A 22,268-nucleotide genomic window follows, 5' to 3' on the forward strand; every position below is an offset into this window, starting at 1 on the left:
AGGCAGTGCTTCTCATCCTGATCACTGACTGTTCCATCATCATCATCGCCATTGAAGGCCAATGTTGTGAGAGTGCTGCGCTGTTGCAGGGTCACTACTGAAGGAGTGCTGCACTGTTGGCAATGCTGTATTCCAGATGAGATATTAAGCTAATTCCCCAACTTTGATCCCACGGACCTTGGAGTGTGAAGGGTTAAATCCAATTTCACTACAGTGCCAGGTTAAAAGGAAGTGGGCCAGCACAAAAAATGACAGCTTCTTAATGAAGTATGGGATATAGATAATTAATTTTAATAGATTCAAAGGGAAGTTAATTAAATATTGAAATTAAAATATTACACTATTAGCTGATGATTAGTCTTATGTGGTCAGAAATAAATTAAACAGGGACCAAATCTCAAAGGGTTTACGTGTTACCAACTGGAGAGCCAGAAAAAAAACAGCACTTGGGCATTTACTCCAGCTCAGATTCATTTTGATTCAAGAACAGATTTTGATTATAGTGTGCATGGATTTGTGTGCCTGTGTCCCTGTCTCTGGAACGTGGAACATAGAAGAATACAGCGCAGTACAGGCCCTTCGGCCCTCGATGTTGCGCCGATCCAAGCCCACCTAACCTACACTAGCCCACTATCCTCCATATGCCTATCCAATGCCCGCTTAAATGCCCATAATGAGGGAGAATCCACCACTGCTACTGGCAGGGCATTCCATGAACTCATGACTCGCTGAGTAAAGAACCTACCCCTAACATCTGTCCTATACCTACCCCCCCTTAATTTAAAGCTATGCCCCCTTGTAATAGCTGACTCCATATGTGGAAAAAGATTCTCACTGTCGACCCTATCTAAACCCCTAATCATCTTGTACACCTCTATTAAGTCACCCCTAAACCTTCTTTTCTCCAATGAAAACAACCCCAAGTGCCTCAGCCTTTCCTCATACGATCTTTCTACCATACTAGGCAACATCCTGGTAAACCTCCTCTGCACCCGTTCTAGTGCCTCCACATCCTTCCTATAGTATGGCGACCAAAACTGCACACAATACTCCAGATGCGGCCGCACCAGAGTCTTGTACAACTGCAACATGACCTCAGTACTCCGGAACTCAATTCCTCTACCAATAAAAGCCAGTACGCCATATGCCTTCTTCACCGCACTATTTACCTGGGTGGCAACTTTCAAAGATCTGTGTACATGGACACCAAGATCCCTCTGCTCATCCACACTACCAAGTATCCGACCATTAGCCCAGTACCCCATCTTTTTGTTACTCTTACCAAAGTGAATCACCTCACACTTAGCTACATTGAACCCCATTTGCCACCTTTCTGCCCAGTTCTGCAGCTTATCTATATCCCGCTGTAACCTGCCACATCCTTCCTCACTATCTACAACTCCTCCGACTTTCGTATCATCCGCAAACTTGCTCACCCAACCTTCTAACCTCTCCTCCAGGTCATTTATAAAAATGACAAACAGCAATGGTCCCAAAACAGATCCTTGCGGAACACCGCTAGTGACGGCACTCCAAGATGTACCTTTGCCATCAACTACCACCCTCTGTCTTCTTCCAGCCAGCCAACTCCTAATCCAAACCTCCAAATCACCCTCAATGCCATACCTCTGTATTTTTTGCAGTAGTCTACCATGGGGAACCTTATCAAACGCCTTACTAAAATCCATATACACCACATCTACCGCTTTCCCCTCGTCCACCTCCTTAGTCACCTCAAAGAATTCAATAAGGTTTGTGAGGCACGACCTGCCCTTCACAAAACCATGCTGACTATCCTTGATCACATTATTCCTATCCAGATGTTCATAAATCCTATCCCTTACAATTCTCTCTAAGATTTTGCCCACAACAGAAGTGAGACTCACCGGCCTATAGTTACTAGGGTTATCCCTACTCCCCTTCTTGAACAGCTCTCTTCCTGTTTGAAGGAAGTCCTGTCTGAAAGAAGTTGCTTGTTACTGGTTTTTGTACTTACTGTTCTGATTGAGGCATCATGTTTGGGAAAGGCAAGTCCAATCACTGGTGAAACGTTGATAGAGGCTATCACCAATTCGGTATCAGGGAGTGAATCCACCTCCACCCCACCTCCAGCTGTCAGTTTGTAAGGGGCAGACAGTGAATACCCTTGTAGAGGACAGGAGATGGTTCATCCTTTTCCCTCACTGCAGCCAGGTTCAGTGTCACCCATTGCACTAACCTTCATTGCTGCCTCCATTCAGGTCACTTTGGGCTGATGCTGACCCCAAACAGGGAGCTGCACTTCTGGCCTTTTCCAAAAAGCTGGAGGCGAACTCACTGTCTCATATTCTCACACCCTGTCTTTCTCAATCTGTCTCATACACTCGCTCTCTCACAGCAAAAGGAAGTCCCTGTCACGTGTCAGCTTGCCTAAAGTCTGGGCCTGAGAATTTTGGGAAAGTTTACTCTTTGGGTTCAGATTCCAGGATTTCAGTTCCTGGGACTCAAAAAAAACTGAAACATAATTAGGCACCAAGTGGTCAGGATTGAAATGCAGTCCAAATCGATTCAACCAAATGCTTTAACCCTAACTCTAATGGAACAGGAACTGGACTGTTCTTTGCACTGATTCCAAAGTACAATTCTGTTCTCAGAGAAGATGAAAGAATAAATAGAAGAACAAAAAACTGGGAGATACTGGAGCATGAGACATGGTAAATTGAAAGTTCAGGCAGGATGTTCCTGGGATCTGGTGAACATCGGAAGATCCCAGCTTCCAGGAAAGGATCAGAAAGCAACTCAATTCGTTAAAGTAGATTTTTCTCAATTTGTGTTTATATTAAAGGGATATTTTAACTAAAGGAATACAGGACTCAGATGCAAATGAAAGGTAAACAAGGTATTTATAAATGAATTAAAATGGAAAGCTAGTAATCACATCACGAGGAGAGTCTGACTTAATTTTTTCCATTTTTATTGTGACTTTGTTAAATAAACTTTACAGTTCTTGAAAATCTTTTATGTTACGTATCAGCAGTGTGGGTTTGTGGAAGTTGCATAATGAGGACCTCCTATGGTGTGCTGTGACTGTGGGCAGATTAGCCTTTGTCACAACAAGACTGGGTTACAGTGCACACAAAGAAGCCATGCATTCAGAAAGAACGCCCCAAGAGGCAATCCAGTTCCACTAATTCCTTCAGTTGCAGTTCACAGCTGGTCAGTCTTTGAGGGGCAGATGTTGAGGCAGACTCTGAACTCCAGCTTTTAGGCTTTAGCTTCCAGCATCTCAAGGAATAGTTTGTGCATTGGCACCTTACCCTCTGTCACCACTCTCCGGAAGCTCTGTATGGCTTTGTTTGCAGTTTGCCGGAGAAGGGGTAAAGTCATCAGTAATTTGCCACTGCGGTGAGGATCTGCCAAATGCTGGTTTGTCTCGTAGTCCTGCAGAGCTTCATGGAGGAGATCCTGCAGATTCTGAATGGCCTCAACGTTCTCAATACTCATTGAGTCTGCGATCAAATTGAGGAACATATGAGACAGTTTGCTGGTGGTTTTACCCTGGTTTACCCTTCCCCCGAACAGAGCTATACAAAGGCCATTGACCACACACTGATGTGCGCCAAGAGTGTGGTGTGGAAAAGCACAGCAGGTCAGGCAGCATCCGAGGAGCAGGAAAATCGACAATCAAGCCCTTCATCAGGCTTTTGTCCAAAACGTCGATTTTCCTGCTCCTCAGATGCTGCCTGACCTGCTTTGCTTTTCCAGCACCACACTCTCTGCTTTAATCCCCAGCATCTGCAATCCTCACTTTTGCCACACACTGATATGCTCCAATTGCTCCCTAGGGGTCTGCCGCAGTGTTTGAAGGGGTGCCCTCCTCTCCCATCCAGCAGTGCAAAGTGTGGATGTGGAGTCAGGGGCCATTGGTGGGATTGAGGATGAGGGACTTGGGGCTGTCTAGACAGGTGTTGGATACTGTGTGGAGGTGGGAGGGGAAGTTGGGAGAAGTTTGTGTGGCATGGGCTTTACTGGGGCTATATGTTTCTGTGGGGTGGGACCAGGGATCATTGGGGATGGTGGGGGAGAGGTTAACATCTGGGGGTGAGGAACTGGGATCAGTGGAGGATGGTGGTGGGTAGGGGTAACATCTCTCTGGGGTGGGAGTCAGGATGGTGATATGTGTGGATAACGCCTCAAAGGGGAAGTAAGTGTAATGACCGCGAGGGTGGGGAACGGGGTCAATATGGGATGAGGGTAATGTTCTAGATGTAGGTTTGCATGCTAAGCTGGAAGCTTCATTTTAAGATGTTTCGTCACCATACTAGGTAACATCTTCAGTGAGCCTCCAGCTGAAGCACTTGTGGTGTAGTCTGCTTTCTACTGATATTTTTGTGTTTCCTTGGGTTGGTGATGTCAGTTCCTGTGGTGACGTCAATTCCTGTTCTTTTTCTCAGGGGTTGGTAAATGGGATCCAAGTCAATGGGCTTGTTGATAGAGTTCCGGTTGGAATGCCATGCTTCTAGGAATTCTTGTGCCTGTCTTGTTTGGCTTGTCCTTGATGGATGTGTTGTCCCACTCGAAGTGGTGTCCTTCCTTATCTGTATGTAAGGATACTAGTGAGTGTGGGTAATTTCTTTTTGTGGTTAGTTGATGTTCATGTATCCTGGTGGCTAGTTTTCTGCCTGTTTGTTCAATGTAGTGTTTGTTACAATTCTTGCAAGGTATTTTGTAAATGACATGACATGCAAATGACATCAGATGACAAAACGTCTGAAAATGAACCTTCCAGCTCAGCAAACAAACCTACATCCAGAACCTCAACCTGAGCTACAAATCTTCTCAAAACTCGCGAATGGGGATAATGTTTCTGTGGAGGTTGGGAATAGGGATCGGTGAGGTGTGGGTGTAAGGCCTGTATGGAGGGGTTGGTGAGCAGGGATCAGTGGAAGTGGAGCTAATGTCTCAGTCGGGGTGTCACTCCCTTCTGTTTCCCTGGTTCTGAGTGAACCCTGGAGCTTGTGGAAAGTTGAACTCTCTCGCTGCTGGCCCAACTGTTGACTGAGGACCTTCCACTCTTCCAAAGTAATGCCCTTCCACCTGCCGACCCCATGGTGGTGCTCCCAGTGATTAACAAAATGAGAAAATAAATGAATAAAAATTTATTGGAAAAAATACGGATAGAGGCTGGCAGCCTCATTCAGAGAGAGAAAGACTGAAGTTATCCCTTACCCTTCTTTGCATTCTCTTGTTCCACACTCATTCTATTCCTCCTCAGCCTTCCCTGCTCACTCCTCCATCTCTTTCCACTTCCCTCACACTCCCCATTCCTCAAACATGCTCTTAGTCACTTCCCATCTCCCTCATTTACTCTCAACACTTCACTTTCCCCTCAGTCTCTGCCTCCCTCTGCTGCTCCCCCTCATCCTCTCTCTACCCCCACCCTTCTCCATTGTGTATCCTCACTACCTCCCTCTCCCCCTTGTGTACCCTCACTATTTGGAATGGTTTACTCTGTGGACGAATGTAAATGGCAAAGTAATAATATTGTGTCAATCAATGAGATTGATGAACTCTTAATTACAAAATCAATCTCTCTCTTTTCTTCATTCCTCCAATCCTTTACATCTGTTAGACCCGAGCAGGTTCACACAATCTGTTCTCTCTCTCTCTGGCCATGCCTTGATGGTTTTTTATTATTATTCTAGGCTATTGGAGATAGTGACATTGAGGATTAGACAGCAGCTCCCTCCAATAGGCTTTCTGTCAATACAATTGCTCACGTCCCTTGCTTAGGAAGTGACATATGTCAATAACTTTATCGGTCATCTGCTTCCTTTTAGCAAACAATGTTTAGCAAATGCACAAAAGGGTTGTGTCTCGTGCTTTGTCGCTTTGCAGACTCCACAGTTGGTGCACACACCATCCTTTTCTCATTAACATGCCACGCCAACAGCTTTGAGACTTCACCAGAAAAAGAGATGCCCTTGACAAAGAATTGGGATTGAAAAGGAAAGACAAAAGGAGTTGGAATCCTCATAATCATGCAACAGAAACCACCAGGAAATGAAGCCTGATTGAATTTTGTTATAACCACACCTAGACTCCATTCTCAGTTACACACCCTGTCTGTTTCAGTCCAAGATTCTCTTATAGTACACTCTGTTATACTGTCAGCATACACAACAGGAATAACACTGATAGCTGGTCTTGAATTGCAGAGGTTGGTGGGGGTGGTTGGCAGTTAGCTCAATAGGCAAAACGGTTACTGGTTTGGTCACTGAGATACACACCGAGGGAATGGAATAGCCACTGTTTACAAAAACTGCCAAGCAACAGCTGACGGTGAAGCCTCAGCAAATAAGAGGGCAAGGATCTGTCTTGGGAAAGTGCACAAATGACTAAATGACTTGAAGTGCGAACAGCAGGAAGCACTGGTTTTGTTCATTTGTGGGATGTGAGTTACACCCTTAACTGCCCCTGAGAAGTTAATGGTGACTCACCTTCTTAATATAGCTGAGTGATATCATAGAATCCTTACAGTGTGGAAAAAGGCAATTTTGCCTAACAAGTCCACACCTACCCTCTGAAAAGTAACCCACCTAGGCCCATTACCCCTACCCTATTACTCTACATTTATACCTAACTAATGCACCTAACCTACACATTCCTGAACACAATGAATAATTTAGCACGGTTAATTCACCTAACCTGCACATCTTTGGACTGTGGGAGGAAACCCACACAGAGACACAGAGAATGTGCAAACTCCACACAGACAGTTGCCTGAGGCTGGAATTGAACCTGGGTCCCTGGTGCTGTGAGGCAACAGTGCTAACCACTGAGCCACCATGCATTGTTCAAATACTTCAAAATGCAGCTGAAAATCAACCACCAGTTTTGTGATATTTCTAAATTTGACGAATGCCACATAAATATTTGGGTAGGTAGATGTGTTGCAGCTGTACCATGTATGGGATGCTTGTGGGATCCATGGTGACCACATGTTTTAGTCTAAAAGGTTTGTTCCTTAACTTTAAACAATGATCCCTAATCTCCCACCATCAGGAACACGCTTCCTGCATCTGACCTGTTTAGTCCTGTTAGAATTTTATATGTTTCTATGAGATCCCCTCTCAGTCTTCTAAACTTCAGTGAATACAATCCTAACTAACTCAAAACAAAAAATACTGGAAATCACAACAGGTCAGGCAGCAACCATGGAGAAACAGCAAGCTAACATTTTGAATCTAGATGACTCTTTATCAGAGTTCAATCACCCGGCCATCCCAAGAATCAATTTGGTCAACCTCTGGAAAGTGGGAGCTGTTATCATTGTGATGATCTTTGTTTCAATGGCGCTGGGACTCATAAGACTAGAGCTTTAGAGGGGGCTTTAAAATAACTTTAATAGGAAGATGGAGGAGTCTCAGTTCCTGTCACATAAATCACAAACAGTCAGCATGTAACTAGAGATGGGCAATGAGTACTGGCCCACTCAGCAATGCCCACATTCCATGACTGAATAAAATAAAAGATACAAGTGATTAGAAGGATAAAAGTTAGGAAGTCGGCCCTACTCTACTGGACATGATTGAGATAACATCTTTAATACTATGTAGTGTTTTGGTCTCCAAACTTATTAAGGAATACACTTGTACCAGACACAGTTCAGAGAAGGTTCACTTGGCTAATTCCTGGAATGAAAGGATTGTCTTATGAGGAAAGATTGAATAGGTTGTGTTCAGACTCATTGGAGTTTAGAAGAATGAGAGATGATCTTATTAAAACATAATTGGTTCCAAGAAGGTTTGACAGGGTGGATGTTGTGAAGATGTAACTTCCTGCTGGAGAGTCTAGAACAAGGGTACAGTTTAAAAATAAGAAGGGGATGAAGAGATATTTCTTCATAATATCATAAGAGTTCTCAGTATTTGGAATTCCCTTCCCCAGGGAGCAGTGGAGGCTGGGTCATTGAATATGTTCAAGGCTGAGTTGGACAGTTGTATGATTGACAAGAGAGTCAAGGGCTATGTGAACAGAAAGGAATATGAAGGCCACAATCAGATTAGCCAACTGAATGCAAGAACAGACTCAAGGGGCTGAATGTGTGGATCTAGAGTCAAGTGTGGGTCACACTGGTTAAGGATAACTGATCCTACTTTAAAGGACATTAATGAACCAGATGGGTGTTTACAAAAATCCAAAGGTCTGTGGTCATCATTTTCTGAAATTGGCCTTTTTAACCAAAGGTCATGTGATACACTGAATTAAAAGTCCTCAATTGCCTGTTGGGTGAATTCATGATTCTGGGACTGGAGGATTTGAGCTATAGGGAGGGGCAGAATAGGCTGGGGCTATTTTCCCTGGAGCGTCAGAGGCTGAGGGGTGACCTTATAGAAGTTTATAAAATCAGGAGGGGCATGGATAAGATAAATAGACAAGGTCTTTTCCCTCGGGTGTGGAAGTCCAGAACTAAAGGGCATAGATTTAGGGTGAGAGGGAAAAGATATAAAAAGAACCTGAGGGGCAACTTTTTCTCACAGAGGATGGTGCGTGTATGGAATGAGCTGCCAGAGGAAGTGGTGGAGGCTGGTACAATCACAACACTTAAAAGGCATCTGGATGGGTATATGAATAGGAAGGGTTTAGAGGGATATGGGCCACATGTTGGCAAATGGGACTCGATTATTTTAGGATATCTGGTCAGTGTGGACGAGTTGGACTGAGGTTGGGAGTGATGATTGAGGATTCATACCTGAGTTAGCCAGAGCCATGGCTTTCAGTGTCACAAACTCTTCCTTGTCAAGCTGAAGCTTACGGTATTTTGTGATCAGTTGGAGGATTGTGCAATATAGGTCAAGTAATCCAACCACTCGACACTGTTCCCGCTCAAGGACTAAATTATCAGCATAAACCAATCCTTCTTCATAGGGCAGTGAGCGGAACACAAGCCCCAGGATCAGGACCTCCATCCAGGCACTCTGCAGGAGACCCATCTGATCTCCCAACGAAAGGGCGGAGAAACCTGGGTAGAATCGAGACAAATTGAGATCAGTGAACATTTTTGCAAGCTGCCACTTCAGGAAGTGTCACATTGAGTGGTGTCCCCTCAGGATTGGGTGTCCTGTCCTGGGCTGCCCATTCTGCCAATCAACATCGTGCTGGCAGCTTGTCCCTTCCTGCTGGGACTGTGCTCTCCTGGAGCTGTCTGAACCTGATCCGCTCCCATATTCCAGGAAGCAGGCCAGATCTTCCAACCTGGTAATTGATGGGAAGAAATGAGGATGGGCAGTGGAGGAAGAGGTAAATGTGGAAGGAGGGAAAAGCAGGGACTGAGGGAGAATAGAACAGATGCTGTTTGACATGGATGGGGGATACTGGGGTGCAAAAGGTGCAGGGGTTGGGAGAAAGAGTCATAGTGAGGATAAAGGGAGAGAAGGATAAGTTTTGGGGGAGGGTGCATGGGGTGGTGAAGGGACCCTGGGAGGAGAAGGGAGTGAAAGCATGGAGGGAGGGGTAGTGTTGGAAAGTGGGTGAGCAACGGGATGTGGAGCGGGTGAGAAAGGGCTCTAAAATCTGATGTATGACCTTTTGAAAACGAATGTTAATTTAAAGCGTGGGTACAAAATCTCTCAAGATGACACACCCCTTGTTTACCAAGAACACAAAAAGTACTGAGTATCAAAATATAGACTCAGCATTTTTAAGGTGTGCAAAAATAAGAAATCTTCCTGAAGCATTAAACACTGGCATCTGCATTCAGATCAAACTGACCTCCAGATGACAGTTTTCATTTCAGCTCCATCACTGGACTTACACATGGCTGGGGAGTCCAGTGAGGATACCGGTGATGCAGATCACCCTCAGTATTAACGTTTACTGATTACTATCTGCACAACATCTCTGTATCTGGTCCCAAGTGAATCTTATTTTCATTTTATTAGCTGATTAATACAAAACAGGGTTTAGAAAACATTAATTAACAGATAGTAATCAGGAAATCAGTAGAAAGGAGATCAGAAATGGACAGTGACAGACAGTAAGGTCCTTCACAAGCATCAACATTTCTGCCTTAAAAGTTTTAAAGTGAGGTGCATGCTCACACTCACACTTATACAGACAGTCACACACTGTCACAGATACACTGTCACGCACATACACACTCACAAACACACAGTCACACTCAGTTACACACATTCATACTCTGACTGCCACACACACATCACAGTTAGGCTCACACTTATTGGCATACTCTCAGACAGTTGTGCATAAGAACCATCAGAACGAGGAGCAGGAGGAGGCCACCCAGCCCCTCTCGCCTGCTCTGCATTCAATACAATTACACTTGATCTCATCTCAACCTCAATTCCACTCCCTCCTCCAGTAAGGGGGCCAAAATTGTACACAATACTGTACTCCAGATGTGGTCTCACTAAAGGCATATACACTTCATTACTTTTGCTCACTACCCCTTTAATAAAAATGCCAAATATCCATTCGCCTTCTTTCTAACCTGCCATAGGTACATATTAATTTTCTGTGATTCATGCACAAGGACACCCAGATCCCTCCGTATCGAAGCACTCTGAAGTTTCTCTCAAATAAGTTGCCTATATTTTTAACCAAAACTTCATATTTATCCACATTAAACTTCATCAGCTCCAACAGAAGAATCAATCCCTGCTAAACAGCTTTCAAGTTTACACAATTCATTCATTTCCCAATTAGTGGGTCACTTTCAGATTTAATTAGTTCTTTCAGGCAATTGAAAAACAATTTACACTTAGCCAATTATTATTTGTGTTATTATTTATGTGTTGAAGCTAAAGTTAGGTTGGGTTTGGAGGGGTAGAATACATTTTGGAAAGTGAACCACATGGAGTGAAGGATATGGGGTGGGGATTTGAGGACCATAGGAGCAGAAATTAGGCCATTCAACCCATCGAGTCTACTTTGCTCTGCCATTCAATGATGCCTGATAAGTTTTTCAACCCCATTCTCCCGCCTTCTCCCCATAACCTTTGATCCCCTTAACAATCAAGAACCTACCTATCTCTGTCTTAAATACACTGAATGATCTGCCTTCTGGGGCCTTCAGTGGCAATGAATTCCATAGATTCACCATTCTCTGGCTGAAGAAGTTTCTTCTCATTTCCATTCAAAAGGACCAATTAGATAGCCCCTCATCCTTCTAAACTCCATTGAGTATAGACCCAGAACCCTCAAATATTCCTCATATGTTAAGCTTTTCATGCCTGGAATAATTCTCGTAAATCTCCTCTGGCCCCATCCAGTGCTAGTACATCCTTTCGGAGATAGGAGGAGAGGAGATATAGGGAATGGGGCTGACAATGGGGTAGGACCCTCAATAGCAGGGAGGCAAGTACAAGGCTGGAAGGAGATATAGTAAACAGAAATAGTAAAGTGAAGAGACAGGTCAGGCTGGAACATGACAGGGAGTGAGGAATGCTTGTTGGATTAAATTGCATGTATTTCAATGAAAGAAGGCTGACAGGCAAGGCCACTGAACTCAGAGTGTGGACAGACACTTGGGACAGAGATATTGTAGCCATTACAGAAACATGACTAAGGGAGGGACAGGACTGACAGATTAATATACCAGGGCACAGGTGCTTTAGGTGGGATAAAGGTGCTGGAAGGAGGGGAGGGGGAGTTACATTTTTGATTAAGGTGAGTATCACAGCAGTGATCAGAGATTAAATAACTGAAGAATCATCCAGTGAGGCTTTGTGGGTGGAGCTAAGAAATAAGAAGGGGGTGGTGACGCTATTGGGGTTGTACTATAGGCCCCCAAATAGTCAACAGGAATTAGAGGAACAAATATGCAGGGAGACTGGGAAGACTTGCAGGAGTGATAGGGTTGTCATAGTAGAGGATTTTAATTTTCCTAACATAGACTGGGACTGCCAGAGCGTTAAGGGCTTAGATGGGGTGGAATTTGTTAAATGCGTTCAGGAAAGTTTCCTCAAGCAGTATACAGAGGGTCCTACTCGGGAATGGACAAAACTCGGCCTGCTCTTGGGAAATAGGGCAGGAAAGGTGACAGAGGTGACAGTGAGGGAAGACTTTGGTACCAGTGATCATATTTCTTTTAGTGTGTAGGAGACTGAGAGGGGATCTTATAGAAGTGTATAATATCATGAGAGGCATGGATAGGTTGAATGCACTTAGTCTTTTTTCCAGGGTTGGGGGAAATCAAGGACTAGAGGGCATCATAGAATCATAGAGATGTACAGAAACAGATGCTTCAGTCCAGCTCAGATGCCTTTTAAACATTGTAATTACAGTTTAAGGTTGGAGGTGAGAGGGGAAAGAATAAAAGGGAAACTGAAGAGCAATGTTTTTTAAAAGGGTGGTACGCATATGGAATGAGCTGTCTGCAGAAGTGGTTGAGGCGGCTACATTAATAACATTTAAAAGGCATTTGGACAAATAGATGGATAGGAAAGGGTTAGAAGGACATGGGCTAATTGCAGGGAAATGAGGCTAGCACAGATCAACATTTTGGTCGGCATGGACCAGTTTGGGCCAAAGGGCCTGTCTCCGAGGTGTGGAACTCCATGACAATGAATCAATAGACAATAGGTGCAGGAGTAGGCCATTCTGCCCTTCAAGCCTGCACCACCATTCAATATGATCATGGCTGATCATCCTTAATCAGTATCCTGTTCCTGCCTTATCTCCATAACCCTTGATTCCACAATCCTTGAGAGCTCTATCCAACTCTTTCTTAAATGAATCCAGAGACTGGGCCTCCACTACCCTCTGGGGCAGAGTATTCCACATAGCCACCACTCTCTGGGTGAATACGTTTCTCCTCATCTCTGTCCTAAATGGTCTACACCGTATTTTTAGGCTGTGTCCTCTGGTTCGGCACTCACCCATCAGCGGAAACATGTTTCCTGCCTCCAGAGTGTCCAATCCTTTCATAATCTTATATGTCTCAATCAGATCCCCTCTCAGTCTTCTAAACTCAAGAGTATACAAGGCCAGTCGCTCCAGTCTTTCAGTGTAAGGTAATCCCGCCATTCTAGGAATTGACCTCATGAATCTACGCTGCACTCCCTCAATAGCCAGAATGTCTTTCCTCAAATTTGGAGACCAGAATTGCACACACTACTCCAGGCGTGGTCTCACCAGGGCCCTGTACAGCTGCAGAAGAACGTCTTTGCTTCTATACTCAATCCCTCTTGTTATGAAGGCCAGCGTGCTATTAGCCTTCTTCACTACCTGCATGCTTACCTTCATTGACTGGTGTACAAGAACACCCAGATCTCTCTGTACTGCCCCTTTACCTAAATTGATTCCATTTAGGTAGTAATCTGCCTTCCTGTTCTTGCCACCAAAGTGGTATACCACACATTTATCCACATTAAACTGCATCTGCCATGCATCTGACCACTCACCTAACTTGTCCAGGTCACCCTGTAATCTCCTAACATCCTCATCACATTTCACCCTGCCACCCAACTTAGTATCATCAGCAAATTTGCTAATGTTATTACTAATACCATCTTCTATATCATTAACATATATTGTAAAAAGCTGCGGTCCCAGTACTGATCCCTGCGGTGTCCCACTGGTCACTGCCTGCATTCTGAAATGGAGCCATTTATCACTACTCTTTGTTTCCTATCAGCCAACCAACTTCCAATCCAAGTTAGTACTTTGCCCCCAATACCATGCGCCCTAATTTTGCTCACTAAGGAAATGAGGAGCAGGTAAGACTGGTGGTGTTGAATAAACATACAATAGGGAACAAAAGTAGGCCACTTGGCTCTGAATCTGTTCCACCAACTGATAAAATCAAAGCTAATCTGAGTTGAACCTCAGTTCTACATTCCTGTGTGTCCCTGATATTCTTTCATCCCCTCAGTCATCAAGAATCTATTGACCTCTGCCTTGATCTGCAATTACCGCCTTTTGAGGAAGGGAATTCCAAAGATCTTCAACTTTCTGAGAAATAAAACATTTGTTTTAAATGAGTGCCCCCTGATTTCTTACTCCTTGCCAAGGCTCCTCAGAATTATATATGTTTCAATTAAGTCACCTCTGACTGTTCTCCATGCCAGAGGATACACATCCAGCTTTTCTAGCCTTTCCTCATAGAGCAACCCAGTCAATCCAGGGATTAGTCCAGTAAACCTCTGAATTGTTGAACTTTAAATGGTTTGGTGAAGGAGTGAAAGATTGAGTAGGAAGTCACAAGATGTTGGTGCTTGGTGATCTTTACAAGACACTTTTGGATGAATGGGGTTCAGGTTCAGCTCTGACTCTATCACACTAACACTAACATTCAGAACTTGTGGGATCTTTTCTGAGGTCACAGAAAGTAGTCAATATTTGCAAAGATTAATTTAGAGTCAGCACTTTCAAGAACAGTAGGAATTTTTTGTGTAGAAGCAGGAAAGAAAAATTAGAAATGAAAATGTAAAGAATGCTCAATATTAAAGTCATCATCAGGCGGAATTGTAATCCAGCACAATCTGCAATCTCATAGCTCAACATCTCCCAAACCCAACCAATGTCATCAGCCAGGGGGACCAACCCTGTTTCAGTGGACAGTTAGGAGGGCATGCCAGGAGCAGCACCAGACATATCGAAACATAAGGCATCAACCTGGTGAAGCTAGCACACAGGACTACTTATGTGCCAAACAGGATAAACAGCAAGTGATAGACAGAGCTAAGCGATCCCACAACCAATGGATCTGACCTAAGCTCTGCAGTCCTGCCACATCCAGACACAAATGTTGGTGAATAACTTAACCACTTACTGGAAGAAGAGGCTCCACAAATATCCCCAACCTCAATGATGGCAGATATGTGGTGCTGGAAAAGCACAGCAGGTCACGCAGCATCTGAGGAGCAGAAAAATCAACATTTTGGACCAGAATCCTTCATCCAGCCCAAAATATCGATTTTCCTGCTCTTCGGATGCTGCTTGACCTGCTGTGCTTTTCTAGCACCACGCTCTCAAAACTGATCTCCAGCATCTGTAGACCTTACTGTCTCCTCAATGATGGGGGAGCCCAGCACATCAGTGCAAAAGATAAGGCTGAAGCTTTCATAATATGCTTAAACCAGACGTGCCGAATGGATGATCTCTCTCAGCCTCCTCCAGTATGCCACAGCATCACAGTTACTAATCTTCAGTCCTCGTGATATCAGGAAACGGTTGGAGACTGAATACTGTAAAGGTTATGGGTCCTGACAACATCTAGCAATAGTAATAAAGATTTGTGCTCCTGAACTTGCTGCACCCCTACCCAAGCTGTTCCTGTATGATTGCAACACTGGCATCCCCCGACAATGTGGAAAATTGCCCAGTTATGACCTGTACACAAAAAGTCAGGAAAAATCCAACCTGGCCAATTAATGCCTCATCAGTTCTGCCAGTGAGATTCAGCTTCTGATCTCATTATACAGGTTGGTTCAAACATGGACAAAAGAGCTGAATTTCAGAGGCAGGGAGAGAGTTACAACCCTTGACATCAAGGCTTTATTTGACTGAGTGTGTTATCAAGGAGCCATAGCAAAACTGGAGTCGATGGGTATCGGGGAGAAATCTCCCTGCTGAATGGAGTCATAGGAAGATGGTTGTGGTTGCTGGAGATCAGTCATCTCAGCTCCAGGACATCTCTGCAGGAGTTCCTCAGGGGAGTGTCCTAGGCCCAACCATCTTTAGCTGCTTCATCAATGATCTTCCCTCCATCATAAGGTCAGAAGTAGGGATGTTCGCTGATGATTGCACAATGTTCAGCGCTTTTGGCAACTCCTCAGAGCCCATCTCCAAAGGGAGCAAGATTTGGACAATATCCAGGTTTGTGCAGGCAAGTAACATTTGTGCCACATAAATGTCAGACAACGATTACCTCCAACAAAAGAGAATCTAGTCATTGCTCCTTTACATTCAATGATATTACCATCACTAAATTGCCCACAGTCAACATTCTGGGGAATATAATTGACCAAAATTGGACTAGCCATATCAGTACAGTGGCTACAAGAACAAGCCACAGTGTACAAATCCTGCAGCAAGAACCTCACCACCTGACTCCTCATAAGGCACAAGTCAGGAGTAGGTCAGAAGTCACACGACACCAGATTGTAGTCCAACAGGTTTATTTGAAATCACAAACTTTCTAAGCAATGCCCCTTCATTCACCCCAGTCCAACACTAGCACCTCCACACCAAGTCAGGAGTGTGAAGGAATACTCCTCATTTGCCTGGATGAGTGCAACTTGAACAGCACTCAAGAAGTTAGACATCATTCAGGACAAAGCAACCCACTTGATTGCCATCACATCAACAAATATCTATTCCGTCCACTGCCGACACTCGATAGCAGCAGTGTGTACCATCTATAAGATGCACTGCAGAAATTTACCAAGGCTCCTCAGACAGCACCTTTCCAAACCCACAACTACCATCCAAAAGGGCAAGGGCAGCAGATACATGGGAACGCTACTGCTGGCAAGTACCCCTACAAGCCACTCACCATCGTGACTTGGAAACATATCACTGTTCCTTTAGTATTGTTGGTTCAAAATCCTGGAGTTCTCTCCCGGCAGCATTTTGGTCATTGTTGGCAGCAGAGTATTGAAAGAGGCAGCTCACCACTGCCTTTTTAAGGGCAATGAGGAATGGGCAATAAATGCTGCGCCCAGCCCATTAGGCCCACATCCCATGAATGAATAGAAAAAGTGATTGATTTGAATGTCAGTAAGATGAATGGCCTCGTGCTGCTCCTATTTTCTATACTCTTATGAATAAAAAACCAGATTGTACCAGTTCTGGTTTCTATGCCCTAATAGCCCAAGGGTTTGAATTGATTCCCAACATTTCTTCAATATTTGTGCAGTGAGTGGAAAAACATTCTTCTGATGCAAGTACTTTTTACATGAACTGGGAGGCTCACTTATTATACTTCACAGTCTAGCTTGGCTGATTCCATCACACAAACATGTGAAACTCAAACACACTCACACATAAACACTTTCACACACATTAACAATGCTAATGCACACACTAAAGTAAACTTATACTCAAACAACACAGCCCCTGACACACACTCAGAGAAACATACTAAGAAACATACATATAAATCACATAAACAAACAGAAATGACATGCATGCGCACTGAAACACACTAACATACACATTCATTCAACATGATTCAAACTTGCTCACATTGGCATTGTGGCTCAGTGGTTAGCACTGCTGCCTCACAACACCAGGGACCCAAGCTCGATTCCAGCCTTGGGCGACTGTCTGTGTGGGGTTTGCACATTCCCTCCCCAACCTCCCCGTGTCTGAGTGGGTTTCCTCTGGGTGCTCCGGTTTCCTCCCACAGTCCAAAGATGTACAGATTAGGGTGTATTGGCCGTGGGAAATGCAGGGAAAGGGTATGAGGGTAGGTCTGGGTGGGATGATCTACAGACATTTGGTGTGGACTCAATGGGAGAAATGGCCTGCTTCCACACTGTAGGGATTCTATGTATATAAAAAGCATACACAAATGGAAGGTTCTTGATGACACTATGTTGACCCCAAAGTGTCTATTCGTGGATTATTGGTACCTGGGACATGTTTAGCCCAATTAATGATGACAACCAGTTCTCTGTCCACAAGGTCACAGAGTGTTGTGAGGACTTTGACATCATTCTCAGGAGCAGTTGGGTCAGCCATAGCGTAGATCTTGTCTGGTTCCACCAATAGCAGATGGGAAACAATTTTATTCCCTAGAAGAAAAATTAAAGATTTTAATTGATGACCTATCGCCCAATGTCTTGATTGACGGGTCTTTATTAGAACATAGAACATAGAAAAGTACAGCACAGAACAGGCCCTTTGGCCCACGAAGTTGTGCCAAGGATTATTCCTGATCTAAAATAAAATAACCTAACCTACGCACCCCTCAATTCACTGCTGTCCATGTGATTGTCCAGCAGTCACTTAAATGTCCCTATTGACTCTGCTTCCACCACTACAGCTGGCAACACATTCCATGCATTCACAACTCCCTGCATAAAGGACCTGCCTCTGGCGTCTCCTCTATACCTTCCTCCTAATATTTTCAAATATGACCCCTTGTGCCAGTCAATCCTGTCCTGGAGAAAAGTATCTTGCTAGTGACTCTATCCATGCCTCTCATTACCTTGATCAGGTCACCTCTCTTCCTCCTTCTCTCCAGAGAGAAAAGTCCGAGCTTAGTCAACCTCTCTTCGTAAGACAAGTCTTCCAGTCCAGGCAGCATCCAGGTAAACCTTCTTTGCACCCTCTCCAAAGCCTCGTATCTCTCCTGTAATAGGGTGACCAAACTGGACAAAATATTCCAATTGTGGTCTCATCAGGATCTTGTAGAGCTGCAGCAAGACCTCACAGCTCTTAACTCGATCCTCCTGTTAATGAAAGCCAAAACACAATATGCTTTCTTAACAACCCTATCCACTTGGATCGTAACTTTGAGGGATCTATGCACTTGAAAACCAAGATTCCTCTGTTCCTCCTATATTCAGCATTCAAGTTTGACCCCCCAAAATGCATCACTTCACATTTATCCAGGTTGAACTCCATCTGCCATTTCTCAGCCCAGCTCTGCATCCTGTCTATGTCGCGCTGCAGCCTGCGATAGCCCTCAATACTATCAACGGCACCTCCAACTTTTGTGTCATCGACAAATTTACTCACCCACCCCTCAACCTCTTCATCCAAATCGTTTATAAAAACGATAAAGAACAGAGGCCCAAGAACAGGGCCCTGCGGGACACCACTCACCACTGACCTCCAGGCAGAATACTTTCCATCTACAACCACACTCTGCCTCTGTCAGCCAACAAATTGTGAATCCAGATAGACAAATCTCCCTGTATCCCATATCTCCTGACTTTATGAATAAGCCTGCCATGGGGAACCTTATCAAATGTCTTGCTGACGTCCATATACACCACATCCACTGCTCGACCTTCGTCAACCTGTCTCGTCACCTCCTCAAAGAATTCGATAAGATTTGTGAGGCATGACCTGCCCCTCACAAAGCCATGCTGACTGCCTTTAATCACACTATGCTTTACCAAATAGTCATAAATCCTGTCCCTCTGAATTCTTTCCAAAACCTTGCTGACCACCGACATAAGACTGACTGGTCTGTAATTCTTGAAAAGAGGAACAACATTCACCTCCCTCCAATCCTCCGGTACGACTCCCGTTGAGAGTGAGGAAGCAAAGATCTTCACCAGCTTAGCAACCTCCTTTCTCACTTCACAGAGCAACCTAGGATAAATCTGGTCTGGCCCTGGGAACTTATCAATCTTAATGTTTGCCAAAATTTCCAGCACATCAACTTCATCAATCTTGACCTGCTCAAGCCTGTCTCCCAGCTCCTCAAAGTTCTCTTTCACAACAAGGTTCCTTTCCTTCCTCGGATGCTGCCTGAACTGCTGTGCTTTTCCAGCATTACTCTAATCTAAACTCTGGTTTCCAGCATCAACAGTCATTGTTTTGATCTTTCCTTGGTGAAAACCAAAGAAAAAATCTCATTTAGGGATTCCCCTATCTGTTCTGACGCCCGCACAAGTTCCCTACGCTATCCCTGACTGGCCCTACCTTCTCCCTGATCAATCTCTTATTCCTCACATATGAGTAAAATGCCTTTGGGTTCTTCCTAATTCTTCCTGCCAAGCCTTTTTCATGCCCCCTCCTGGCTCTCCTCAGTCCATTTCTGAGTCTCTTTCTAGCAAGCCTGTAATCCTCTAAAGCTGTGCTAGATCCTTGCTACCTCCACCTTACGGAAGCTGCCTTCTTCCTTTTGACGAGAAGCTCCTCTGTTCTTGTCATCCAAGGTTCCTTAATCTTACCCCTTCTTACCTGTCTCAGAGGAATAAGTTTGTGCATCACTCACAACAACTGCTCCTTAAACAGTCTCCACATGTCTGCTGTGCCCTGTCTGTGGAACAATTGCTCCCAGTCTGTACTTCCCAACTCCTGTCTGATAGTGTCATAATTTCCTTTTCCCCAATTAAATATCTTCCCTTGGTAACTGCTCCTTTCCCTCTCCAAGGCTATGGTAAATGTGAGGCAGTTGAGGTCACTGTTACCAAAGTGTTCTCCCACCATGAGATCTGATACCTGTCCTGGCTCATTGTCGAGCACCAAATCCAGTCATCCAGTCCAGTCAGCAACACACAAAGGCTCAGTCTATGGGAGAAGAGACTTACTGCCCCTTGACCCTTGCAACTTTCTGACTCTCATTACCTTCTGACCACACATCATTCTATCTCCACTTTCTCCTCGGGTGAACTCTTTTCCAAGATACATTTTTAAGCACCTTTTTGAATTTCTTGTGAACTTCTGGAGCTGAGAGAATAATTGATTCCTTCAGGGAAGTATTCAATAAAAATGAAGCTGAGGAGGATGCAATGTCATGAGGGTCAAGCAGTGCAATGGGATTCGCTTTCAACATTCCATTAAAGAACCATCCCAGAGATGATGGGTTGAAAGACCTCCTCCTGTGCAATCGGTCTGTGTATTCCAAGTAAAGATGCAGTTAAACTCCTCATTGGCAGCACAAGTGGCACAGTGGTTAGCTCTGCTGCCTCACAGCGCCAGAGACCCGGGTTCAATTCCCGCCTCAGGCAACTGTCTGTGTGGAGTTTGCACATTCTCCCCGTGTCTGTGTGGGTTTCCTCCAGGTACCCTGATTTCCTCTCACAATCCAAAGATGTGCAGGTTAGGTGAATTGGCCATGCTAAATTGCCCACAGTGTCAGGTGAAGGGGTAAATTTAGGGCAATGGGTCTGGGTGGGTTGCTCTTCGGAGGGTCGGTTTGGACTTGTTGGGCCGAAGGGCCTGTTTTCACACTCTACGGAATCTATTCATTTAAATCACACATTTGTACTCCAGTCAGATTTCATCTTGGTTAAGGGGGGAATGCAGGATGCTGGCAACAATGTGGTACCAACAGCAACAGCTTCCACAAACCTGCATTCACAGTTTAATTGCAACTCCTTTGATGGAAGCAGGAATTATCTGAGGATCCAGCACTGGACATGTACCTGATTTTTTGCTTGACTGACAACATTGAGAGTTGAGATATCCAACAGTCGACTCCTCAAAGCAACGCCTGTACTTCTGTCGCCCCCCCCTCACACGGTCGAGCCGTACACCTGAGGGCAAGAAAGCAACAGTGACAGCAGCCAAACCATGTACAGCAAGATCCCATCAACTGGAAAGTGAGCCAAATAAGCAGTTCATCTATTGTTGCTAGTCTCAGCAATTCCAATTATTTTGACACAGAAACGTGGACAACAACCCTGTCCTTCTGATAGTTAGTCACGATGTAGAGGTGCTGGCATTGGACTGGGTTGGACCAGTTCAGAAGTCACATGACACCAGGTTATATTCCAACAGATTCATTTGAAATCACAAGCTTTCGGTGCACTGCCTCATTGTCAGGTGAATATTAGTATCAAAGGACATTTTAATCCAATGAAGAAGGAGCTAAGCCCATAATTTAACACTTCATCCCTCACCATACCCCACACCCCTCACAGTATCACTCTGATATACACCACACCTCTCACTGTAACACCCTGATATACACCACACCCCTCACTGTAACACTCTGATATACCCCACACTCCTCACTGTAACACTCTGATAATACCTCACACCCCTCACTGTAATACTCTGATGTATGCCATACTCCTCACTGTAATATATTGACATAACCCACACTTCTCACTGTAACACTCTGACATACCCTACACCCACCACTGTAATGCTCTGATATACCCCACACCCCTCATGGTAGCACTCTGATATATCCCACACCCCTCATAGTAATATGCTGATATGCCCCACACTTCTCATTGTAATACTCTGATATACACCATACCCTTCACTGTAATACTCTGATATACACCACACCCCTCACTGTAATACTCTGATGTACTCCACACGCTTCACTATAATACTCTGACATATCCCACACCCCTCACTGTAATACTCTGATATACACTACACCCCTCACTGTAATACTCTGATGTACTCCACACGCTTCACTATAATACTCTGACATATCCCACACTCCTCACTGTAATACTCTGATATACACCACACCCCTCACTGTAATACTCTGATGTACTCCACACGCTTCACTAAAGTACTCTGACATATCCCACACCCCTCACTGTAATACTCTGATATACACTACACCCCCTCACTGTAACACACTGATATATCCCACACCCTTCAGTGTAGTACTC

The 22,268-nt window shown here is 44.5% G+C and overlaps 1 protein-coding gene across 2 annotated transcripts in view; it reads right to left on the minus strand.

Annotated features, from left to right (window-relative positions):
- Nucleotides 1-2,844: 2,844 nt before the first annotated feature.
- Nucleotides 2,845-22,268, minus strand: part of LOC122544743 (estrogen-related receptor gamma-like) — a 35,707-nt gene continuing 16,283 nt past the window's right edge. For both annotated transcript variants that reach the window (XM_043684063.2, XM_043684062.2), the window contains 4 exons: nt 21,057-21,167; nt 17,583-17,744; nt 8,735-9,004; nt 2,845-3,488 (listed from right to left, as the gene is read on the minus strand). In XM_043684063.2, coding sequence (XP_043539998.1) covers nt 3,244-3,488; nt 8,735-9,004; nt 17,583-17,744; nt 21,057-21,167 — 788 coding nt within the window. In that variant the 3' untranslated portion in view covers nt 2,845-3,243. The remainder of the gene's footprint in view (nt 3,489-8,734; nt 9,005-17,582; nt 17,745-21,056; nt 21,168-22,268) is intronic.

The sequence above is a fragment of the Chiloscyllium plagiosum genome, unplaced genomic scaffold, assembly GCF_037043375.1.
Source record: "Chiloscyllium plagiosum isolate Xiang-an unplaced genomic scaffold, Cpla_swu_hap1 HiC_scaffold_47, whole genome shotgun sequence".
NCBI classification, from domain to species: Eukaryota; Metazoa; Chordata; class Chondrichthyes; order Orectolobiformes; family Hemiscylliidae; genus Chiloscyllium; species Chiloscyllium plagiosum.